Source organism: Amphiprion ocellaris, chromosome 13 (genome assembly GCF_022539595.1).
Source record: "Amphiprion ocellaris isolate individual 3 ecotype Okinawa chromosome 13, ASM2253959v1, whole genome shotgun sequence".
NCBI classification, from domain to species: Eukaryota; Metazoa; Chordata; class Actinopteri; family Pomacentridae; genus Amphiprion; species Amphiprion ocellaris.
The window spans coordinates 10,742,861-10,762,633 of NC_072778.1; the positions used below are offsets into that span (position 1 = coordinate 10,742,861).

The 19,773-nt window shown below is 40.3% G+C and overlaps 1 protein-coding gene across 6 annotated transcripts in view; it reads left to right on the top strand.

The window, feature by feature from the left end:
• The window catches only part of slit3 (slit homolog 3 (Drosophila)), a 255,500-nt gene that overhangs the window by 162,106 nt on the left and 73,621 nt on the right, over nt 1–19,773 (top strand). For all 6 annotated transcript variants that reach the window (XM_023285193.3, XM_023285192.3, XM_055016575.1 and 3 more), the window contains 3 exons: nt 10,962–11,033; nt 15,258–15,421; nt 16,726–16,870. In XM_023285193.3, the coding sequence (XP_023140961.2) occupies nt 10,962–11,033; nt 15,258–15,421; nt 16,726–16,870 (381 nt within the window). The remainder of the gene's footprint in view (nt 1–10,961; nt 11,034–15,257; nt 15,422–16,725; nt 16,871–19,773) is intronic.

Consider the following 19,773-nt stretch of genomic DNA (forward strand, 5'->3'; position numbering starts at 1 on the left):
TCCCACTGGGTGGCAGGACAGGAAAGAGGAGGAGAGATGGTGATGGAGTAGAGGAGGAGGGAGAACGACGATTTAGGATGGAAATCAAGCAGGCCTAAGAGACGGTTGAGAAAAGATGAGAGGAGAGTAATAGAAAGAAGGAGGAGGGGAGTCAAGAAAGAGAGGCAATCTGCAATCTAATTTGTTCTCGTTTAAGGTGTAATGGTCTCATCAGCAGGTTTTTATGTACATATCTTTTTCTGTCTGCCTCCCTCCCATGTTGTTAGTCTTTCTTTCTTTCTTTCTTTCTTTCTTTCTTTCTTTCTTTCTTTCTGCTGCTCCAAGATTTTCATTTTAGAAACCCATAAAGCATTCATTATTCATTATTCATTCGGAATTTGTTCGGAATGCAAGTGTGACAGATTGTGATATATCACAAAGCAAAACCTGGCATTGTGTTCTAACACTCACTCGCACACACACAAGTATTAGTTTCTGTGCTTCTCTCTCTCCAGTACTCACATGCAACCTCCTGCCAAACCACATGGAATTGTCCAATGATGACCATCCTGTATTCCTGTTTACTTAGTGTCAGTTAATTTGATTAAAATCAACATAATCAGTTTGGGGTTTTCGAGGGCAGCTTTTATAATGTCATAACATCCAGGCTTTAATTTACACGCCACCTCAGAGAGTGTTTCACTGGGATACATTCATGTTTCCACTTTTAATCTGCTCTTTTCCAAGAATTTGGCTCATTATTGGACATGGTTCCTTCCTTTGTCCCTCCAGCGATCTAAAAAAGCTTGCAGCGTTCAGCACCCACTGGTCTCAGTGAGAAATAATGCGAACATCCATTATTCAGTTATTCAGTTTAAAAGCACTAATACAGAAAGCATTTCTTGCCTCCATTTTGTGCTACTATGCAAAAAAAAAACAGACATTCTGAAAATGTCAACGTTTCACTTATTAAATGATTTGCATTCTTTTTTTTTTCCACTTTACATGAACAGTGGTCAGTCATATGCTAATTTGTCCTAATTGTAGACGTATAAATTGCAAGATTTGATCATAAAACACCCAAACTGCTAATTTTTCTCAGCCCCTTAGTGGGTTTTTTTTTTGTTGTTGTTGTTGTTTTTTTGGTTTGAGCTCTAAACAGTTGAGCTTTCCCAGGGTGGTTTCCAGCGGCAACACTGAAAATGTCAATTTTCTCAGAGATGAGTGGAGTAAATTACACGACTTTGGTTGTTCAAACACTTGAGAGATTATTAAACCGGTCCTCTCACGCTCACACACTCACACACACCACACACACGTATGCATGCATGCAACAACTCATGCACTCAAAGGGGCACGAGCACAAATGCACACACACGTTTGACAGATACACACAAACAAAGCACACATACGCGATTTAGCACTGGGCTGAAAGGGTAACGCAGTAAAGCAGGCATTAAACCCCGTGGGAAAGTTCAAATATGAGACAATTCAACTACTAAAAGCTCTTAACTCTTACACCTAAAGACCCTCAAAGCCTGTTTGCAGACGTCATAGAGCTTCAGAGCTGAGAGTTAAAGTCGTCAGGGTCAAAAATCACTTGAGTTTCCACGCTGAAACCTCCTGATCAAAAGAGACACATACAAGGACGAGAGCATTCATTCGTATATCCCACTCTTTCTCCATTTCTCTCTCTCTCTCATCAACCTCCCACACTCACAAGCAAACAGCTTATAAAGACACGCAAGCTTTCATTCACACAGTCGCATCCTTGAAAAGCCTTTATCTGTCCGCCAAACATTACGCACTACCACAAATGAACAAGCAATAAATGCAGAAAGGTAACACTGCCTGCTCCTACACACCCGAGTGGACGCACACCTACGTATGCAGAAGCAGCATGTAGGGCTGCGCCATTGTGTGAGTAAAGGTGACTGATGACTTCAGGGGTCGGTGAGTCTCGCTGTCTGACTCAGCGAGACAGAATACAGCTGTCCAGCCCACTACATGCACACAAGCGAACACATGCGCTCACACACAAGGACACACACATGCATATTCATCTCTGCATGTAGCTATAGACAGAAACCTCCCCTCCGCTGTCTCTCTTGTGGTGGTGGAGTGAATAGAAAGAGTGAAAAGGCTAAATTATGAGGTGACCTATTTGAGTGACACACATTCCAGGGGCTCTCCTCGTCCCTTTAGCTCTCCCCTCAGTGAAAGAGTGAGGTGTGAAGGAGATACACAAATGTGTGACTGGAGGAGTAAAGTATCCATGAGTTTCCTTTTGCCTGCTCTCCTAAAGCTGTAATGAGGCCTCAGGGAAGATGCTGAGGGCTCTTCACACAACTCAAAGAGCTTTTTAGGCCTTTCGACAGTTGGCCCCTTTTCAGCGTCTGTGTGGGAAAGCCCTGCGAGAAATAAATTCAACTGACAACTCACGTCAAAACAAAAAAAAACTGTGCATTACTTAAATATAGCGATAATAAACATCTGCCATCTTTGAAAATAAATGCACGTCTCTTACCTTTATTGTCTTGCATGCATCTGACACATTTCACCAAAGGCCTCCACTGCTGCGGCTGTTGCCACTTCCTAGAATCTTTTATCGTTCTCTGCATCTTCTATCTCCTTGCAGATAGGTCTTTAGTAATTTAAAGACCCCTTCCAGTGACAATCAGGTTTTTTAGCTTGTTAAAAAGTGCAAATGTTGTTGTTTAGTTGATTGAGGACATATCATGAGCCAGATAAGCAGGTAGTGTCACGGTGGAGTATTTCCACTTTTAAAATGCAGCGTACCAACAGTTTCAAACCAAAAGTATCTACCCTCTGTGGGGGCTTTCTGTATCATTCTTCTTCTTGCTGAATCACTCCAGTATGACAACATATCACTGTGTAGCGTAGACTAGTTTTACAGTGTTTAAAGCAGAGTCTTGGTGAGCTGGCGTGCTCGAGTTGCAGTGAGAAGAGGTTGAGAAGGAGCTGTTGAGTGTTCAGTTACATCTAAGCCAAAACCTCTAAACATGTTATTTTGATACACAGAGACAAATGTAAGAATCAGCTACATGGACAACCACTCCCACAAGATGTCTGGTGTTTTAGTTGGTTTTATTGCCATTTAATCAGGACTAAAAGCTCTGAGAAGCTACAGCCAATTACTTTAATATAAGAAGCTGTTCCAGTTTTACTGATGTTTGGCTCTTAAAGGAATGGTGTGACAGTTTGGGGAATACACTCATTAGCTTCTTTGCTGGAGGTTAGAAGCAAAGATCGATGTCCCTCTCAGTTCTTTACTGTGGATATAAAGCCGCTACCAGCAGCTGGTTAGCTTCACGCAAAGACGAGAAAGAGCTCAATTACAGAATCACCCTGCAATCACCTCTAAATGTTTAATGTTGGCTAATCCATAAAGAAGTTGTCTAAAAATGACACACTGTGGCTTTGTGGGTCAGATTAGTTGTTGGCACGGTAACCTTCTGGAGTCTTGGTTGATCCCTGGCAGTCTCACGGTGATGCTAACCAGCTGGTGGCTGTAGCTTCATGTTCACCACATAGGCCTGGGAGAATATCTTTGGATGCTTTCAAAAGCAAAAACATTTGGAGATTTTAGTTTGTGCCATTTTAAAGTTTAATTTTGATTTATGGAGTTTGTAAAAAAAAATATTGTATTGCACATAATATGCTTGTTCTTGAGGTTTTATGTTGGCAAAATAGACCAAGAATAAAATTTAAACAAAGAGCCTCAAGTCAATGGATGAATTTAAATGTTTTTACGCCTCGCACTCCTGCAAAATCGATGCTTACATTGGCTTTACGGTTTATCTTAATACATGCTTTGAATGAGAATCAACATACCAATGTGATACAATTTATATCTGCTTTAACCTATCCACTCCCTTTGCTGTTCACCTCATTTTATTTTCTGCCAAATAACATTTTGCATTTAATCTGTCCAATCAATATTTTTTCAGTCACGCCAGTGGAATTCCAATTTGGTTCCTGAAAAGATTCAATTTAGAAACGGGCGTGTTAACTTGATTGAACTTGATAACATTAATAACAGTGTAACCTTTCTTTTGCGTTTTATTGGAGGTATTTATATAGGATGGCATCCCACTCGGTTTTCACATGATGCATTGAATGCAGCAAGTTGGTGAGAGGCCTTGGATTCCTATGGAAGCATTAATTATGATCCACATTGCCCTTTTTTTTTTTTAACCAACCAGTACAACCGATTTCTTTCAACATCCTTGTGTTTCCTTTTCTCCATATATAATCCTACATAAGTCAGCTATTTCCCACTACAGCCTCCTGTAGAGGCCTGACCTTATCATAATGCTGTTATGTTGTTAGAATAATGTGAAGAGAGAGAATGTAAGATCAAATGGACGTAGATGCATTACACTTGCTGGCCGATTGAGGCAGCTGTTGGGGGAAAATTTGGCTGAAACTGTTCATAGAGCTGTTGTGTGCTAAGGCTGTTGTTGATGGCAAGCCAACAATCAGTTCACTGACTGACTGATGGTGTCATTATCACGATACCCTTAGTTCGTCACAACAGGACTGCAGTCATTTTATTTTGAGGATTTCATGTAATGTCATATAATAGAGATATTTAAAAAAAATAAAACTTTCCTTTACACAAAAGATGTATTTTATTTTTATTTTATAAGGGAGCTTGATCAACTGTAGCGACAATGGAGCTGTAAGTAGGCTCATAAAATTACTTTGTTGTGCTCTCACGTTGTGGCTACTTTCCTGCAATTGAGTATTGATTTAAGATTTCAGAGCAGGCCCCAAGCATATCAGTCAGTTTTTGTTGAGGTGTTTCATTGAAGTTTAGACATCAGTGCTTGGAAATGTGAAGTCTAATATTCCAAGATGATTGAAGAAAACTGGGATAAACTATGATGCAGAAAATGACACTTCAGTCAGATATGTTGGTACACAAAACACTACATTCAGAAAATCAATGCATGATAAATACTGAGCAACAAAATCACCATACAAGACGTAAAAGTAGTTTTCATGATGAGCCTTAGAATGTGTTTGGTAATTCACCAAATACTGCATTCCCTTCACTCTGTTCCTTTTTACAGACCATAACTAATGTTAGTGATTACAAGAGAGACTAATCGTATTGAATGTGGAGTCAATATTGGTTGTAATCACAGTCATAAAGTTACAGTGTTATGTTGTGTTTTACTGTCTGTAGTAATTCAGACGTTCTTCCAGTGTATTGATCCGTGTCTGTTAAGGCTGATTGAGCATAATAGAGACTAATAGAAAATTCACTTTATTACACGCAGACTCACACACTGGCAGTTGATGTATACAACTGAAAACAAGTTCCAAACAGGGACAGGCATTTTCAGGCTTCCTCTTCAGGGATTTGACACTTTCATGTGAAAAAAAAAATCTGGATTTTCATTTTGTCCACATCTGGGGAAGTCCACATTCAAATTTAGCTGTTAAAGGACATGTGAATCAGAACTGTGATCGTGTGATTAAATCACCTTGTACCATTTTAAAGAAATGAAGAACCTGAAGGTCAGAAAGGTTTGGTGACCATGTAGGATGTTGCTCTCTAATTGACAACTGTCATGTAAAAAAAAATGACTTGGTTGATGGTGAAAATAGCCGCTTGGTATGTCAGTAGACACATTTTTTTTTTTATGTTTGCACCACCTGCTGGCATGTGGGACATTTAAGATATTTATTATGAAACGAAGAGGATAAAAAGTGTGTGCAACTTGTGCAGATCCAACTCTCCAAATATAGCACATTTACCAGATTGAAGGTGTTCATAGTTTGCTTTAGTTTCAACATTTTCTCTCTGTTGTTTCCCTAGTAACAAAGAGGTAAGAACAGCTCATCATCTTCATTTTAACTTGCAACAATTTTATATTTGTGCAATGCAACATTTCTGCAGGGACTGTGATTTATTTGCAATGATTTAAAAACAAGAATAACACTTGGTTCGGAATATCTGTAATTTGAGTTTCGCCAACTTGTGTCATGCGGCATAATTTTGTACAAAATAGTAATGTTGCAAAATTCCAAAAGGCAACCTTATTTTTGTGGACTGCTGGACAATCACTTGAGGTGCTTTTCAGGTTCAGCCAAGTGTAACATCCAGGATCTTTTAAGTGCAGCTGAAGATGTTTGAACATCCACAAATAGCCACTAAATGTGTATGTGAGAACGTGTCTGCATGAGGGAGGAAGGATTGACGACTAAGGCTCTGACCTCAGTGTGTAGGCTGCGGCAAAGACACATATGATAACATCGCTTTCTTTCTCTGCGCACACACACGTAGACACGCAAACACTCGCGATAGCATCTCTCTGGTGGGTTGCCTCTAAAGAGTCTCCTCCATCACTGACTGCAGAGGCCCTTTTACTGCAACAGAGAGATCACTGCGTCGAAAGCACACACGCGTTCAGAGGCACGCAAGAATGTACATGCTGACTCAAGAAGACACACAAAATGAGCACACACACATCTGCAAACATGTATACGTAGGCAAACACACACACACACACGTGCAGGGATCATGGATCTGTCCTGCTATACCACTGCAGCGGTCACTGCAGCCTCTCTCAAATTAAAAAGAAAAAAACTACCGAGCTGAATAGACATTTTATAATAGAAACATTGTGTTTTGCAAACACCAGTGTTGGATCAGTCCTTGAGCTCTCTTTTACTGTGACTGCAGAAAGAAGATTTTTTTTTTCAAACAGGCTTTTCTCAAATAACTTGTCTACGGCTGAGAAAATAAAACTCTGCTTTTAAAGAAAGTTGATTCTTTAATTGACAAAATGCTCACAGGATCCCAATTTGGAGAGATATCGACTAATTATGCTCTGCTGTACTTTACACACAAGTTAAAATTAGAATTAAGATTACTTTAAAACTCCCCCAAGAAACAGGAGTGTGATCCATAAATGTATATTTAGAGAAATGTGTGTATAGTTTAATTATTCAATAGGCCACGTGACGCAGTATCTTCTACTCTCTTATACCACACAGTAAGCAAAAGACAGAAAGTCCAGGAAAAAAAGCCTCCTTATTCCAAGCATAACGTCAGCCCATATGCTAATTCACAGAACATGAAATATTTTCCTAACCATATAACATCAGTTCTGAAACATTTGTTAGTGGGACCATAGCTACACAGCCAATGTTCTGGTTTGCACTCTGTGTTACAGCATGGTGTTTTCAGATTTGTCAAGGCTGCAGGATTACAAAGTTTAGGCTGACATAAGATGGAGTGCAAACACACTGGAAAGTCTGCATTTGGACCAATCAGACATTTTGTACTGCAAAACTAAAGGCCTGATTTAAATGTTCTGAATAAACAGATGTCCAGTACTGTGGTCTTTTCCTTGTAGCTTACACTGACCAGCCACAACATTACAATCACTCACAGTTAAAGTGGATGACTTGATCGTCTTGTTATGATGCAACTTTCTGCAGGGAACCTTGGGTCTTAGCATTCATGTGGATGTTACTTTGACACGTACCTAAACATCGGTGCAGACAAAATGCACTCGTACAGCTAAACCCGAACCCCAGAAATCGCATAAGAATGGCTTGAGGATGACAACCAAGAGTTCAGGGTGTTGACGTGAACTCCAAACTCCTCAGATCCCAGTATGACCTCATATCAGTGAGATGCACTGGAGAAAACCTGATCCTCAGCAACCTCAACCCGCAACCCAAAAGAACTAAAGATCCCCTCCCAGCATCTCAGTGCCAGACACCACAGGAAGCCCTCACAGGTCCAGTATCCCTGCCCTGATTGGTCAGAGCTGCTTTGGCAGCAAATGGGGGATCTACATAATATTAGGCAGGTGGTTTTAATGCTGTGTATCACTGCATTTCTGTCAGATTTATAATGCACCTATAATTTGTTAAATAAGCTATTCCATCCCATCTGTATGTCTTTTGTGGGAACAAATGCTCGGCACATTTCAGTTATTCGGAAGTGTTCAATTGAGTTGACTTTATAGCACAAAATAGAGGCAACCTATGGTATTTTTATTAGACAATAATTAATCAAAGTGCACACTTGACAGTTTTGATGTTTAACAGCTGGATCCTCTACATCTTGTCAATGTTAAAGAACAAACTTCCTGCAATGATTCCTGTCTTTGCCGTATTTTTTTACGATCCCTTCAAATTGAAGACTATGTACAATTTTTAAGAGTGCAGCCATGGCCAGAGGCGTGTAAAATAAGCTGGGAAAAATGGCCACAATATAAAACATACAACTTCTAAATGATGTTTTTAGTGTTTATCTTGGCCTAAGTCAGTCCAGTCACTACTTTATTAAGGCACAGAGATGTGGAGGGGGGCTGAATGGAGTGAGTGGGAGAACTGACAGGGAAATTGCAGAGGGAAATTATTGTTATTCCACAATTAAATTATATATACTGGGTGGAATCACCCCTGACAGGGCTGACCATAGCAGCGCTCCTAATGTGTGCATGTGTATGTGAGAGTGAGTGTGAAACTTTATCCGACTACCAAGGCCACTGAGGCTATACTGGCAGGGAGGAGAATGTAGAAAGAGAATCGGAAGGAGAGCGAATTAAAGAGAAAGGAAAGTACTAACATCAACAGAGTGAAGCGAAAACAGTCTATTTTAAGGCTGAGTGGGTGTTAGTAAAAACACAGCAAACCCCCAGTAATGAACCTATTTTGAACAGTTGTGACGACAATACAGTACGTAAAATAAACCATCCTTGATTTTCGTCGGGGAAATCGGACCGCAGTCACACTGTATGTTTAGGCGAAAACATATTGCAGATGCTGTGAAAAAACCCTTTCATCTTCGATTTGGGCCATTTCTCAAGCAGAAATCTGACCTTGTCCTTGTCTGAAAGCATTAAAAACACACTGTCAAATGTGAAAAATGAATGGGTTTCAGATATAAAAAATGGCCGCTCAGTCTTCATTCTTCATGAAACAATGACTCTTTGAATACACAAGGTTTCGGGTGATATGTAAAGTAAACTAGCCCTATTTTCTATCCAGTGAAATTAATGATCCATGAAACGTGGGCAAAAACAAAGAAGAGGGTTACACTAGCTTGTGTTGGTGTTGGCTTCGACACGCCACCAGAAAAATTATATCGTAGTATAAATTTTAGAGATCCTTGGATTTTCTAATGCAACAATGATCTCTCATTTACTCATGTTTAACTTTTTTCTGTAAAAGAAAAAAATGACTTGAAGCCATTTGAACAGTCTCACAGGTTATAGTAAAGGGTCATTATTTTTGAAGTATAATGTTGTATTTCTCCCTAGATCTATTGGGAAATTTCCTCTCTGCTTATTTTAATCATATAGGAGCAATACTGCCAAGATCTGTTTGAAGGTCATTTACACTTCAAACTTTATCCATTTATTGCTTTTACTTAGTTACAGACGGATCTGACAGATGATCGGTAGTTCATTTGCATTATCTCCACCTTAACTTTCTATCACTGCAAGCAAATTCTGATTTGTAGATGTTGCCAGGAGATCTTGCTTGCTGTCCTCTTGTATCAGGAAACAACAAAGTAGCTCTTACTTGCCGCACCTTTTCTTTTTTTTTTTTTAAGAACACATGATGAGGGACCTGCTATATCTCCCCACCCTCCACATGTTTTGTATATGCAGCTTTATGAGTCCATCAATGAAATCAGATCCCCCTGTGGATCACTTTGATGGAAAAGCCATCTTTTCTGCATGTATTTTTTTCTCTCCTCTCATTTCTGTCTCCATTTCTATGTGCAAAATCTAGAGAGAATCAATAAGTGTTGTGTTTCTTCAACACGCCGACTGGGACTGTGTATGCGTGTGTTTGGTTGTAATGACAGTCAACCTTGTTTTTCATTCCATGTTAGGTCGATACTATATATGAGACAGAGTGTAGTTTATGAGAGAGCTAATAGTCAGAGACAGCAGTGACCTGGTTATGAGTTAGAAGAACAAGCACATATCAAAGAAATGTGTGTTCATATGAGTGCGTATGAATAAATAATGAGTTAAAGCTCCATGTGATGACTTTGCGCAACAGCGGCACCCTGAATAGAAGGTTAAAATTCAGAGATGCTGTCTCTCTTAGTTTTCATCATGAAATAGAACCAGTGATGTTAGCTAATTCTCTTATTTCAAGTCAAGTCAGCTTTATGTATATTATAAATTCATCTTAGTGGGCTTTACAATTTACTAAAAGAAAAAACATAAAAAATACACAAAGGGACAATATCTGATCCACAACAATGAATTAGTTTCTTAATAAACTACGTAAAAGTTATTTCCTGTGGTCATTTTGCCTCCAGTATATGAGACAAATTTGAAAGCTCTTTAAATAAATTGCTCAAAGTAATTTTTACAACAAAGGGGGGAAATCCAAAATGGGTCCACAATTAAATTATGGCGGAAAAATGCTTTTCTGCCTCATTTGTGATTTTTCAGAAATACAAAACGTTAGTTTTTGTTGGTTTATGTCATGTAGTTTAACATTTTTTTCAACCTTTCTGAATTGTGTCCTTTCAAAATAAAGCAATGTGCACTCCCCTTGTCAGGTTTAATATTGTATGTTATCACCCATGAATTGCCCACCATAGATTATTTGCTGGAATAATTTTATGAGTCTGATGGGAAAACAAATATATTTATGTAAAAGTAGACATAATTTGGCATTGCAGAACTTCTTTACTGTTTAATTTATTTTGCCGTCCCTTTTAGGTTTCTTGACTCGCAGATTGGAGCCAGCATCATAGAAAAAAGTCCTTATTGTCTCATCTTACTTATTTATGTAAGGCTATCAGGTTCAATTTTCCTCTGTAAAATCTAAGGGCAAAAGGGAACAAGGACTTGAACGTGTATTTTGGATGAAATTTATTTTGACATTTTTAACCGTCAGACCAATAAGTGGCACCAAGATTGTGTTTTTCTAACAATCAGTTTTTCTGTTTCTCTGTCCAGCACCCTCAACAACAACAACATCACCCTCATCCCCCTGTCCAGCTTCAACCACATGCCCAAGCTGCGGACACTGTGAGTATAACGCACAAAGACACACACACACACACGCACGCACGCACACAGACACACACACACAAAATTACAAACATATACTGCAAATGCTGACACACAGACTGTGTGGTTGCACATTAACACATATGCACATGCACACAGTGGTATTAGTTCCTACTGAAACATGCACTGAACACACACACAAACACACAAATACACATACATCATGGCAGCAGAGCTTGTGCGTGATCATCTAATCATGCCATAATAAGAGACCAACTCTTCTATTGTTTCATGACTGTGAATAATCATGTGGCCGCTGCAAACACACGGACGCACAAAGAGATGCACAGATACACACAGGGAGATGGATGCAGTCACAAATATGTGCATGCACCACACGCATTGATACACACACACATACACACTTGAGTAATGGTAACCTCATTAATACCACAAGAAAGGCTTGTTTAGGCTCTACAGTTCAATCTGCTTTGATTCATTAGAGGAAACCTAAGTTACTGATGTAAGCACACACACACGCACGCACACACAAACACTAACAAACACACACAGAGTCGTGCTCCGACATGCACCCCCGGCTAAATCATCTGCTCTGACTGATTTGAGGGGGGCTTTGATTTGTGTGTGTGTGTTATTTTCTGTGTTTAGTTGTGTGAAGGAGATCTTACAGTTGCCAAGGCGATGGCATGACATCTCAAGGGAGTTTCTGCCCATAATCTCGTGGGACTGTCTGAGAGGCAGACCATTGGTTGGTTGCATTCCTGCTGGCCACACTGGGGTTGAATTCCGCCTAACCAGCATGCACAGAAAGGGATTTCCTCCCCAGATCACCATTTTCAAGGGGCTCTGGTGTGGTCACACAGTCCTACTTAACATTCAGAAATGGTGATTTCTAAATACACAACACGGCTAAATACAAGCAGGATAGCATTTTGCAGGCGTTTATTCATCTCTTACAACCATTTTTTGCCGTTCATCTTTTGACCGACAACGTCCGTCAACAGCTAATCATGCAGTAATGTTCCCGTTTTGAGCCTACTGCTGTAGTTCTAGTGGCAATGCAACTTGAAATCAGCCCTTTAAAGCTGGATTTCAGGCAGCAATCCAGTTACACAGTTGCCAGCTGAGTGCAGAGTTACCAATACCCAATATTTTTTAATCAGAGGCCCTCGTCTGCTTCTGTTTTATGTCAACAATGAGTGACTGCCTCCTCTGATTTCCTCGTTCCTCCTTCTCCTTTCTTCTCTCCTTCTCAGTGTTTCTTCATCCCAATTCTTCCTTCCATCTTCTAAAAAATGCTTTGTTTTGTTGTCCCTTTTTCCTCTTTTTCATTTTACTCTAATATGTCTTTACCGCGTCCTCTTGCGTTCCTTTTCTCCTTACTTTTTCTTCACCTGTCCTCTTGTCCATTAGTATTCTCTTTTCTCCTCTTTCTGTTCTTCATTTTCATCCTTCCCCTTTTCTGTCTTTCATTTCCTTTCTGTACAGTGTTTGTATATCAGTTTATCCTCACTTTCCTTTCGCTAATCTGCCTCTTCACCCTCTTCATTCTTCTTCTCCTTCTCACCTCCTTCTCTTTATGAAATTTTGTGTCTGTATTGAGTTTGCGACTTTTATAAGAACGACTCATTCAATCAAATGTCTCGAAACATCCCTGATAAGATTAGCAGAGAAGGTCTAAAAATGTGTGGTAACTTCTTTAGACACAGAATGGTTTACTTCCCCTGTAGCCTTTGGCCAGTGTTATATTTTCCATGTCAGTGAGTGTGCAAGGGTGACATAAAAGTCTGCAAGTGTTTGCATGGACCTCTTTGTGAATGCTAGCCTGCAGTCCAAAATTTGTGTCCACACGGGCTGTAGTGAGCATGTACAGAGTGCCTCTACTGTACATGTATGGAACAGAGTCCTCCCAGCGGACCACAAGCGAGCTACAAACTAGTATAATAACAACAACTACCGTACTGTGTGTCCATGGTGACTGCAGCTGCCCTGGTTCACATACCCAAGGGAGTTTCATCAAGGCTGTGAGGATCTGTGATGTCTTCATACATTTACAATGCATGTATTTAATTTCCATATTTTCTCTCTTAATAACCCACATGTGTCTCTGTGCTATTCTTCCACTTTTCTTTCTCTTTTTCTGCAGTATCCATGTAGTCTATGAGCGGTAAAAACATCACACCATGGTGTCTCTCATTCAGAAAGTTGAACCACTGAAAAGATTACAACTCTTACGGCTTATGTGTGTATATGTGTGTGTGTGTGTGTGTGTGTGTGTGTGTGTGTGTGTGTGTGTGTGTGTGTGTGTGTGTGTGTGTGTGTGTGTGTGTGTGTGTGTGTGTGTGAGACACGTACATATCAGACTCACACACACTTGCCAATCCACCACGCACATCACCTTTAGTCACCCGCAACCAGTAAGCTCAATAGACACGATCACACTGACTTACAGCTACACACAAATACAGTCCACACTCACACACACACACACAAACACAGCACTTTCTCCATACCCCCTGCCTGTTCCCATTCTCCCCTGTGTTTTAATCCTACTTGTCAGTAATTAAGGCTGAGCCGGGGGTGGGCCAGGACGTGGCTATCTCCAGGCGGGGGTTTGACTATAAACTGGATTTATAATGGGAGAGCGGTATTAAAACCCACTGCCCCCGCTGCTAGCATCAATGAGACCATCTCTGTTCCATAACAGGATTTGTCCTCTGCTTTATTACAAAAGGAGGCCTGTCTTCTGAAAGGCTAGATATCCCAGCTGGCATATAATACGCTGACAAGACATTCTGCTGTTCATCCGCCCTCCTCCTCCTCCACGTCCCTCTCTCTCTCTCTCTCTTAAGGTGTCAAATGCAGCCAGTGCAGCCTGTAGAGAGTCTCAGCTCGGTGAAAGAACACCTGATGCGTTCTATATTAAGCAGCACCTGTTAATTAATGCTTCAAGTGAAATTTAAACCGCCTATTAGTGTAAAATGTTACTCCAAACTGTGTAAAATAGCAAATGGCAATTCTCATCAGCATCTTCAGTGGCGTCACCCAATGGGAGACTCAGCTATAGCATTTAATTAAACTCACTTACAACATAATGCAAAGTATAGCGTAAGTCCTAATTCATGGTTTCCATGTCCCCATGGCTGCAAGCATCTGTGGGACATAAATTTCATTATCTGGCCGAGTCTGCTCAGGTCAGCGGAAATACTCCTTATGAAAACTGTGTGTTCTGTGAATTATCCCCAGCAACAAGGACTCTGGAAAAATAAGTTTCCATTGCTTTTTCAACATGTACATTTTCAATGCTGTGACCACAACAATGGAAATGTTATGCATCTCTATTACATGAGAGTACAAGACAAAACGAGAGACGAATACGGATAAAACCAAAACTTAGTGATGGGTAGATGCCAGTAGGTGAAAATGTGCCTCTTATCTTAGATATCAAGGGGTGCACCTCATTTAATCACATGTCCTATTCTAGCCTCAATAACAACCTGCCAAAATGACCAAAAATACTCAAAAGAAATAAAAAGTATCTTTCTCAATTCATTTATTTGCTCCCATGTTTCTCCCTCTGCTCATTTTCTGATTCGGTTTCCCTTTTTAATTTCAGTTCCCATCTCTATGTCCGCTCTTTTCATATTGCCCAATTAGTTCTTTACTTTTTTCAGCCTGTTTTCTATTAAATTCAATTCAATTTCTTCACCTTTCCAATCTCTTTCTACTTCACTCTTCTGTCTCTCTGTCTCTGTTTCTGTACTTTTTTTGAATAAATCTGATTTAGCCATATGTGTTCTGTCTCTAAAGGGAGTCATATTGTCACAGACCTTGGGGAAATGAGAGCTGAGAATATTGCTGTGTGTCTTTGTGTGTGAGCGCCTGGTTTTGTGTGTGTGTGTGTGTGTGTGTGTGTGTGTGTGTGTGTGTGTGTGTGTGTGTGTGTGTGTGTGTGTGTGTGTGTGTGTGTGTGTGTGTGTGTGTGTGTGTGTGTGTGTTTTCGGCAATAGACTCATGATCCTGGTCAACGATGTAAGCTGTGTGAAAAATTGAACCAGCTGTATTTGAATGTTAACTCAAACATATTTGCTGCCACCGAGCGAATGTGCTGTGGATTAATGGAGCTTCTCAGATAGTCGTCGCATATTAATTTGAAAAATTAAATCAAAAACAGTATTTCAATATTGAACAATATTTATTTCTCCCTCCTTTTCTTCTCAGCCGTCTGCACTCCAACAACCTCCACTGTGACTGTCACCTGTCCTGGCTCTCTGATTGGCTCAGAGCCCGGCGGGGTTTGGCTCCCTTCACCCAGTGCATGGCCCCCGCCCACATGAGGGGCCTCAACGTCCCGGATGTGCAGAAGAAGGATTTTATCTGTAATGGTGAGTCGGCATTAACACAGATGAACGAGATCTGACTCAAATAACACAGAGCTTCAATGGTAGGTCTTCACAGTCATAGAATTACTAATCTTCAATGGACTTTGTTTACTAAAAAACACAGTTAGCAAAGTGTTTTCATTGGCTTTAGAATGAAAAAATCTTGATGGCGAAATATGCCGGTTTTGGTTCCCATGCAGCTACATCATATTATTGCGTGAACTATGATAGTGTAGCAGAGAACTACACCCCGTAAAATCCTACATTTACTGCCACAAAGTTGACCTATTTAGCAACAGTGATATGCATAATACAGAATTTAGAGAGTGGAGTCAAGCAGAAGTTGACTGTTGACTGCAGTGCTGTGGACAGCTGACTTTTTGACGCGTAGTTTAACCAAACAGACAATGTAGTTGGCCTTACAGGCGGCATTGTTATCAGCTCCAGACGGCTCAGCATTGAGTTTATAACACTGAAAGAATTACACTGTGTAGAGCATGTAATCAGCTAAAAAGCCAGTAATGTTATCAGCTGCAGATAGTATAGGCAGTGTTTATATGGCTCTGATTCAGCTCTCTGTGCTAATAGACTGTCAGGCTGCTCTCTCTTTATTAGCCTTAAGTCTTTTCTGCCTACATGCTCCATAGCAGACCACATCTCATTGCACTTTTCTCCATTCTCCTGTCTTGCTGCAGGTGGCAATAACACACTGGCTTTTCGCTCTTTCTCCACCATCTTTACTCCTTTAATCCCTTCTTTTACCATCTCCCCCTCTTCCCTTCTGTTCTCTGTTTGGATATATTGTTCCTGTCCTCTGCCTGTGCTCCTTCCCATCTATCCTCCTTTTGTCTGTCTCTTCTCCTGCTCATGTCTTCCAGTATTTTGTGTGCATACTTTTGCCAGATAATATTTAGCATTAATATTCAGTCTTCCCATTTCATATCAAAAGATAGCATGTTTTCTCCGATGAATTTTAGTGCAAATGCTTCAGAAAAAAACACAACGACATCACAGGATGCTAAAAATCCCCACTGAAGCTGAGACTAATCCCACTGGGAGAAACTCGAATAAAATATACAAAAACATCACAAAGAATTTTTGAAATAAAAGTTCAGCTAAAATATGATCGCACAATTTATGCAAGTGTAAATGTAGCTGCAGGCCTGGAGACATCGCCTATTCTCCTCCTCGTATTTGGCAGTAGACCAATGAAGCTATACTTATATCAGATAAATAGCAACCGGTCTCTGCTGGATTTGTTTTTCTTCAGAATCTGCATTCTTGTTTCAGCATATTGTTGTCCACAGGTCCAGCACAGACAGAATCGAGGACTTGTGTTCCTCAGGTGGCCGTGTGTCCACCCAGCTGCAGCTGCAACAACAACATAGTGGACTGTCGTCGTAAAGGCTTAACTGAAATCCCAGGAAACCTCCCTGAAGGCATTGTGGAGATGTAAGACTGCTTTACTTTACTTTTAATGCTGCAAATTTTCATGCACACATGCCTTTTATGGTATAAACACATCTTGTTGTAATTTGGGCTTTAACTGAGTACAGACAGATGATAAATAAAGGGAAAAACTGTCTTAGTAAGATGCTGGGCCACCATGTGCCACCACAAAAATTCTTTAAGTCTCTGAGAGCCATTGTTCCAAAAGATGTTCCCTCATTGGTTGTTTTAATGATGGTGGTGTAGAGCTCGGGCTGAGGTGTTCGGCTGAGTTGAGATCTGGTAATTGTGATGGCCATAGAACATGATTTGCATTATTATTATTATTCTTTTATACAAAACAAACCCTTTCATGACCCCGTGTGCCCTGTAGATGGGGGCATTGTCATCCTGGAAGAGACCACTCCTGTCAGGATAGAAATGTTTCATGACAGGATAAAAATGATCACTCAGAGCAACTTTGTATTGATTTGGAGCGACTCTTCCCTCTAAAGGGACAAGTGGACCCAAATCAAACCAGCAAAATGTCCCCCAAAGTATTGCAGAACCATCGGATCCCTTCACAGTAGGGGTCAAGCGTTCAGAGGTTAACTGTTCTTTTGGTTTACTCTACACATGGACTTGCTCCGTTGTCAAGTATATGGTGAATGATGGTCCATCTGGTCATTGCATTTTTTTCCACATCTGTGTAAGCCCTGTGGTTTTTGCACTAGTGAACTTTCAAATATGCATTCATCTTTGTAATGCAAAGTTTATGCAGCTATAATTGCCCACTCTGTGTAATTATTGATGGACTGTTCTTGCTGACAGATTAAACACAAAAAGCATTATTGGTAGAGTTGCTCTTATGTTGTTTCTTACACATCGCGTTGATGAGCAAACAGCACTGTCATCAAATGTGAGCTGTCAACCACAATGTCTGACCCGTTTTATTAAATGCAGATGTGACTTTAGCCACTATTCCTCCTGTAGCTCCTGCCAGTTGAGCATTCTTTGTGACTGAAGCTCCTGCCATCCGTGCCACAAAAATAAATCCCATTTCAGAGTCATTCAGATCTTTTCCTCTTGCCACCTTGATGCAAAATCAGAATCTACTAGACCTACTTAGCATTTCTATGCACACTGCAGAGCCTGACTGGACATTAATTAGTTGATTGTACCATGCAGTGCACCCATGTAGAAGCATCTGCATTTCTTGTGTTTCTCCATTCATTTATTCAGGTTCTTCCTTAATTTGCCACCTGTCTGCATGTATCTTAAATGTTTCACACTGTCAATATGACAGATTAAACCCTACTGTACATAATGTGTTTCAAAAATTCCATTCCAGCCACATACCAATGATGCGCCCATGTTGAAAACATCAATATTCTCAGCCTTTTATTGCAGCACGTCATTTGCTTTTGCACAAGAAAATCATGTGGCGATTTGTCTTTTTTTTTATTTATTCATTGAACATAACATGTTTGCTTATGCTGGTTTTATGCAAATGCGTGCGTTTGTAGAATGGTAGATATGGGATGTTTATTTATGGAGACATTTTTAACATTTCAGATTTTAAAAAGAAATAGCACCACCCTCTCCAAAGTGTTTTTCATGCTAGAGTTTAAACATACGTAATCAAAACACACATGCATGCTTACATGTACCCAGCACATGCAGCCTCACTGTGATCTTTGCAAACTTAGATACACCATGATAAATTAGGTCCTACATAGAACCCAAATTGCAGCACATAGCGAGTTTTGTTTCAGTATTTCATTTCCTATTTCAGCCAAACTCTACCTCTTCTCTCTCTCATTTTCTTCTTTTTTTTTTTACACACAACTTTAAACACACACAGACGCACACACACACACCACAGAGGGACGTGTTTGATATCCGTATTGATCACTGTACCCTGTTTGTTTGTACAGAGGACAGCTGGTTGATTGCTCTGTGAGTAAAGGAGCAATTCTCCTCCGCAACTCTACACCAATACTGCTATACCTCCCCAGCATAAGTAATAGATGCACACACACACATACACGCATATATGCAGACACACCAGCCAGTTGTTGGACTCACAAACACACACAGTCTGGGAGGGTCAGACACACACATGCATTATGATTGAGCCACAGGTACCAAAGCATCTTATAAAATCTCTAGGACACACACAGGCGCACACAGAATTAGCATTGGATCCATTATAATAAATGTTGCTGCTGCAGCCAGAGACAATAGCGTATAATAGGATGATGTATTGTCAGTCCTTTAATGGAGACAAAGTCATTTTTTCTGGATGGTGGTGGCAAGGCTCACTGCCAAATGCGCGTATGCTCATGTTGACATCGTGCAACTACATTTCCAAGCGCGCTAATTCGACTCCTCAAGTCAAATATAACGCTCACAAAGCAATTTAATGTTTTTGTGTTTGTCTCAAGGCGTTAACTTTGGTAAAACATCAACAGAGATGTGTGTGCGAGGAAGCTGTCGGGGTCTGTGTATGTGTGCACACTTGGCTGATTGTAAACCTGCTCGCCTGCCAAACTCATCTCCTGTTTCACTTGTCATTTAATTGCCTAGTCACCTTATAGATTTTTTAGATCTGATCTCAAAATGTCTTCCCTTTAATACATCCCTTTCATATTGAGCCTCTAAGTGTCTTTGTTCCAACCTTGTTTCACTGCCCCCTGATATAATTTGTAACTTGTTGTGTGTGCAGATTGTGTTTGTCAGTATCCGCACATTCTTGATTTATTTTGACCTCTGAGTTGAAATAAAGTGTTGTTGGCTGCTGGGGGCTGAAATTTAGAGGGCAATGCGAGCCAAGAAGCAGGCACCTGTAAGTGTAAGGATTGTGTTGCTTTCTAAGCCAGAGCTACGTAAGCTTTTCATTTAAAAACCCTGATACTGAATGGCAG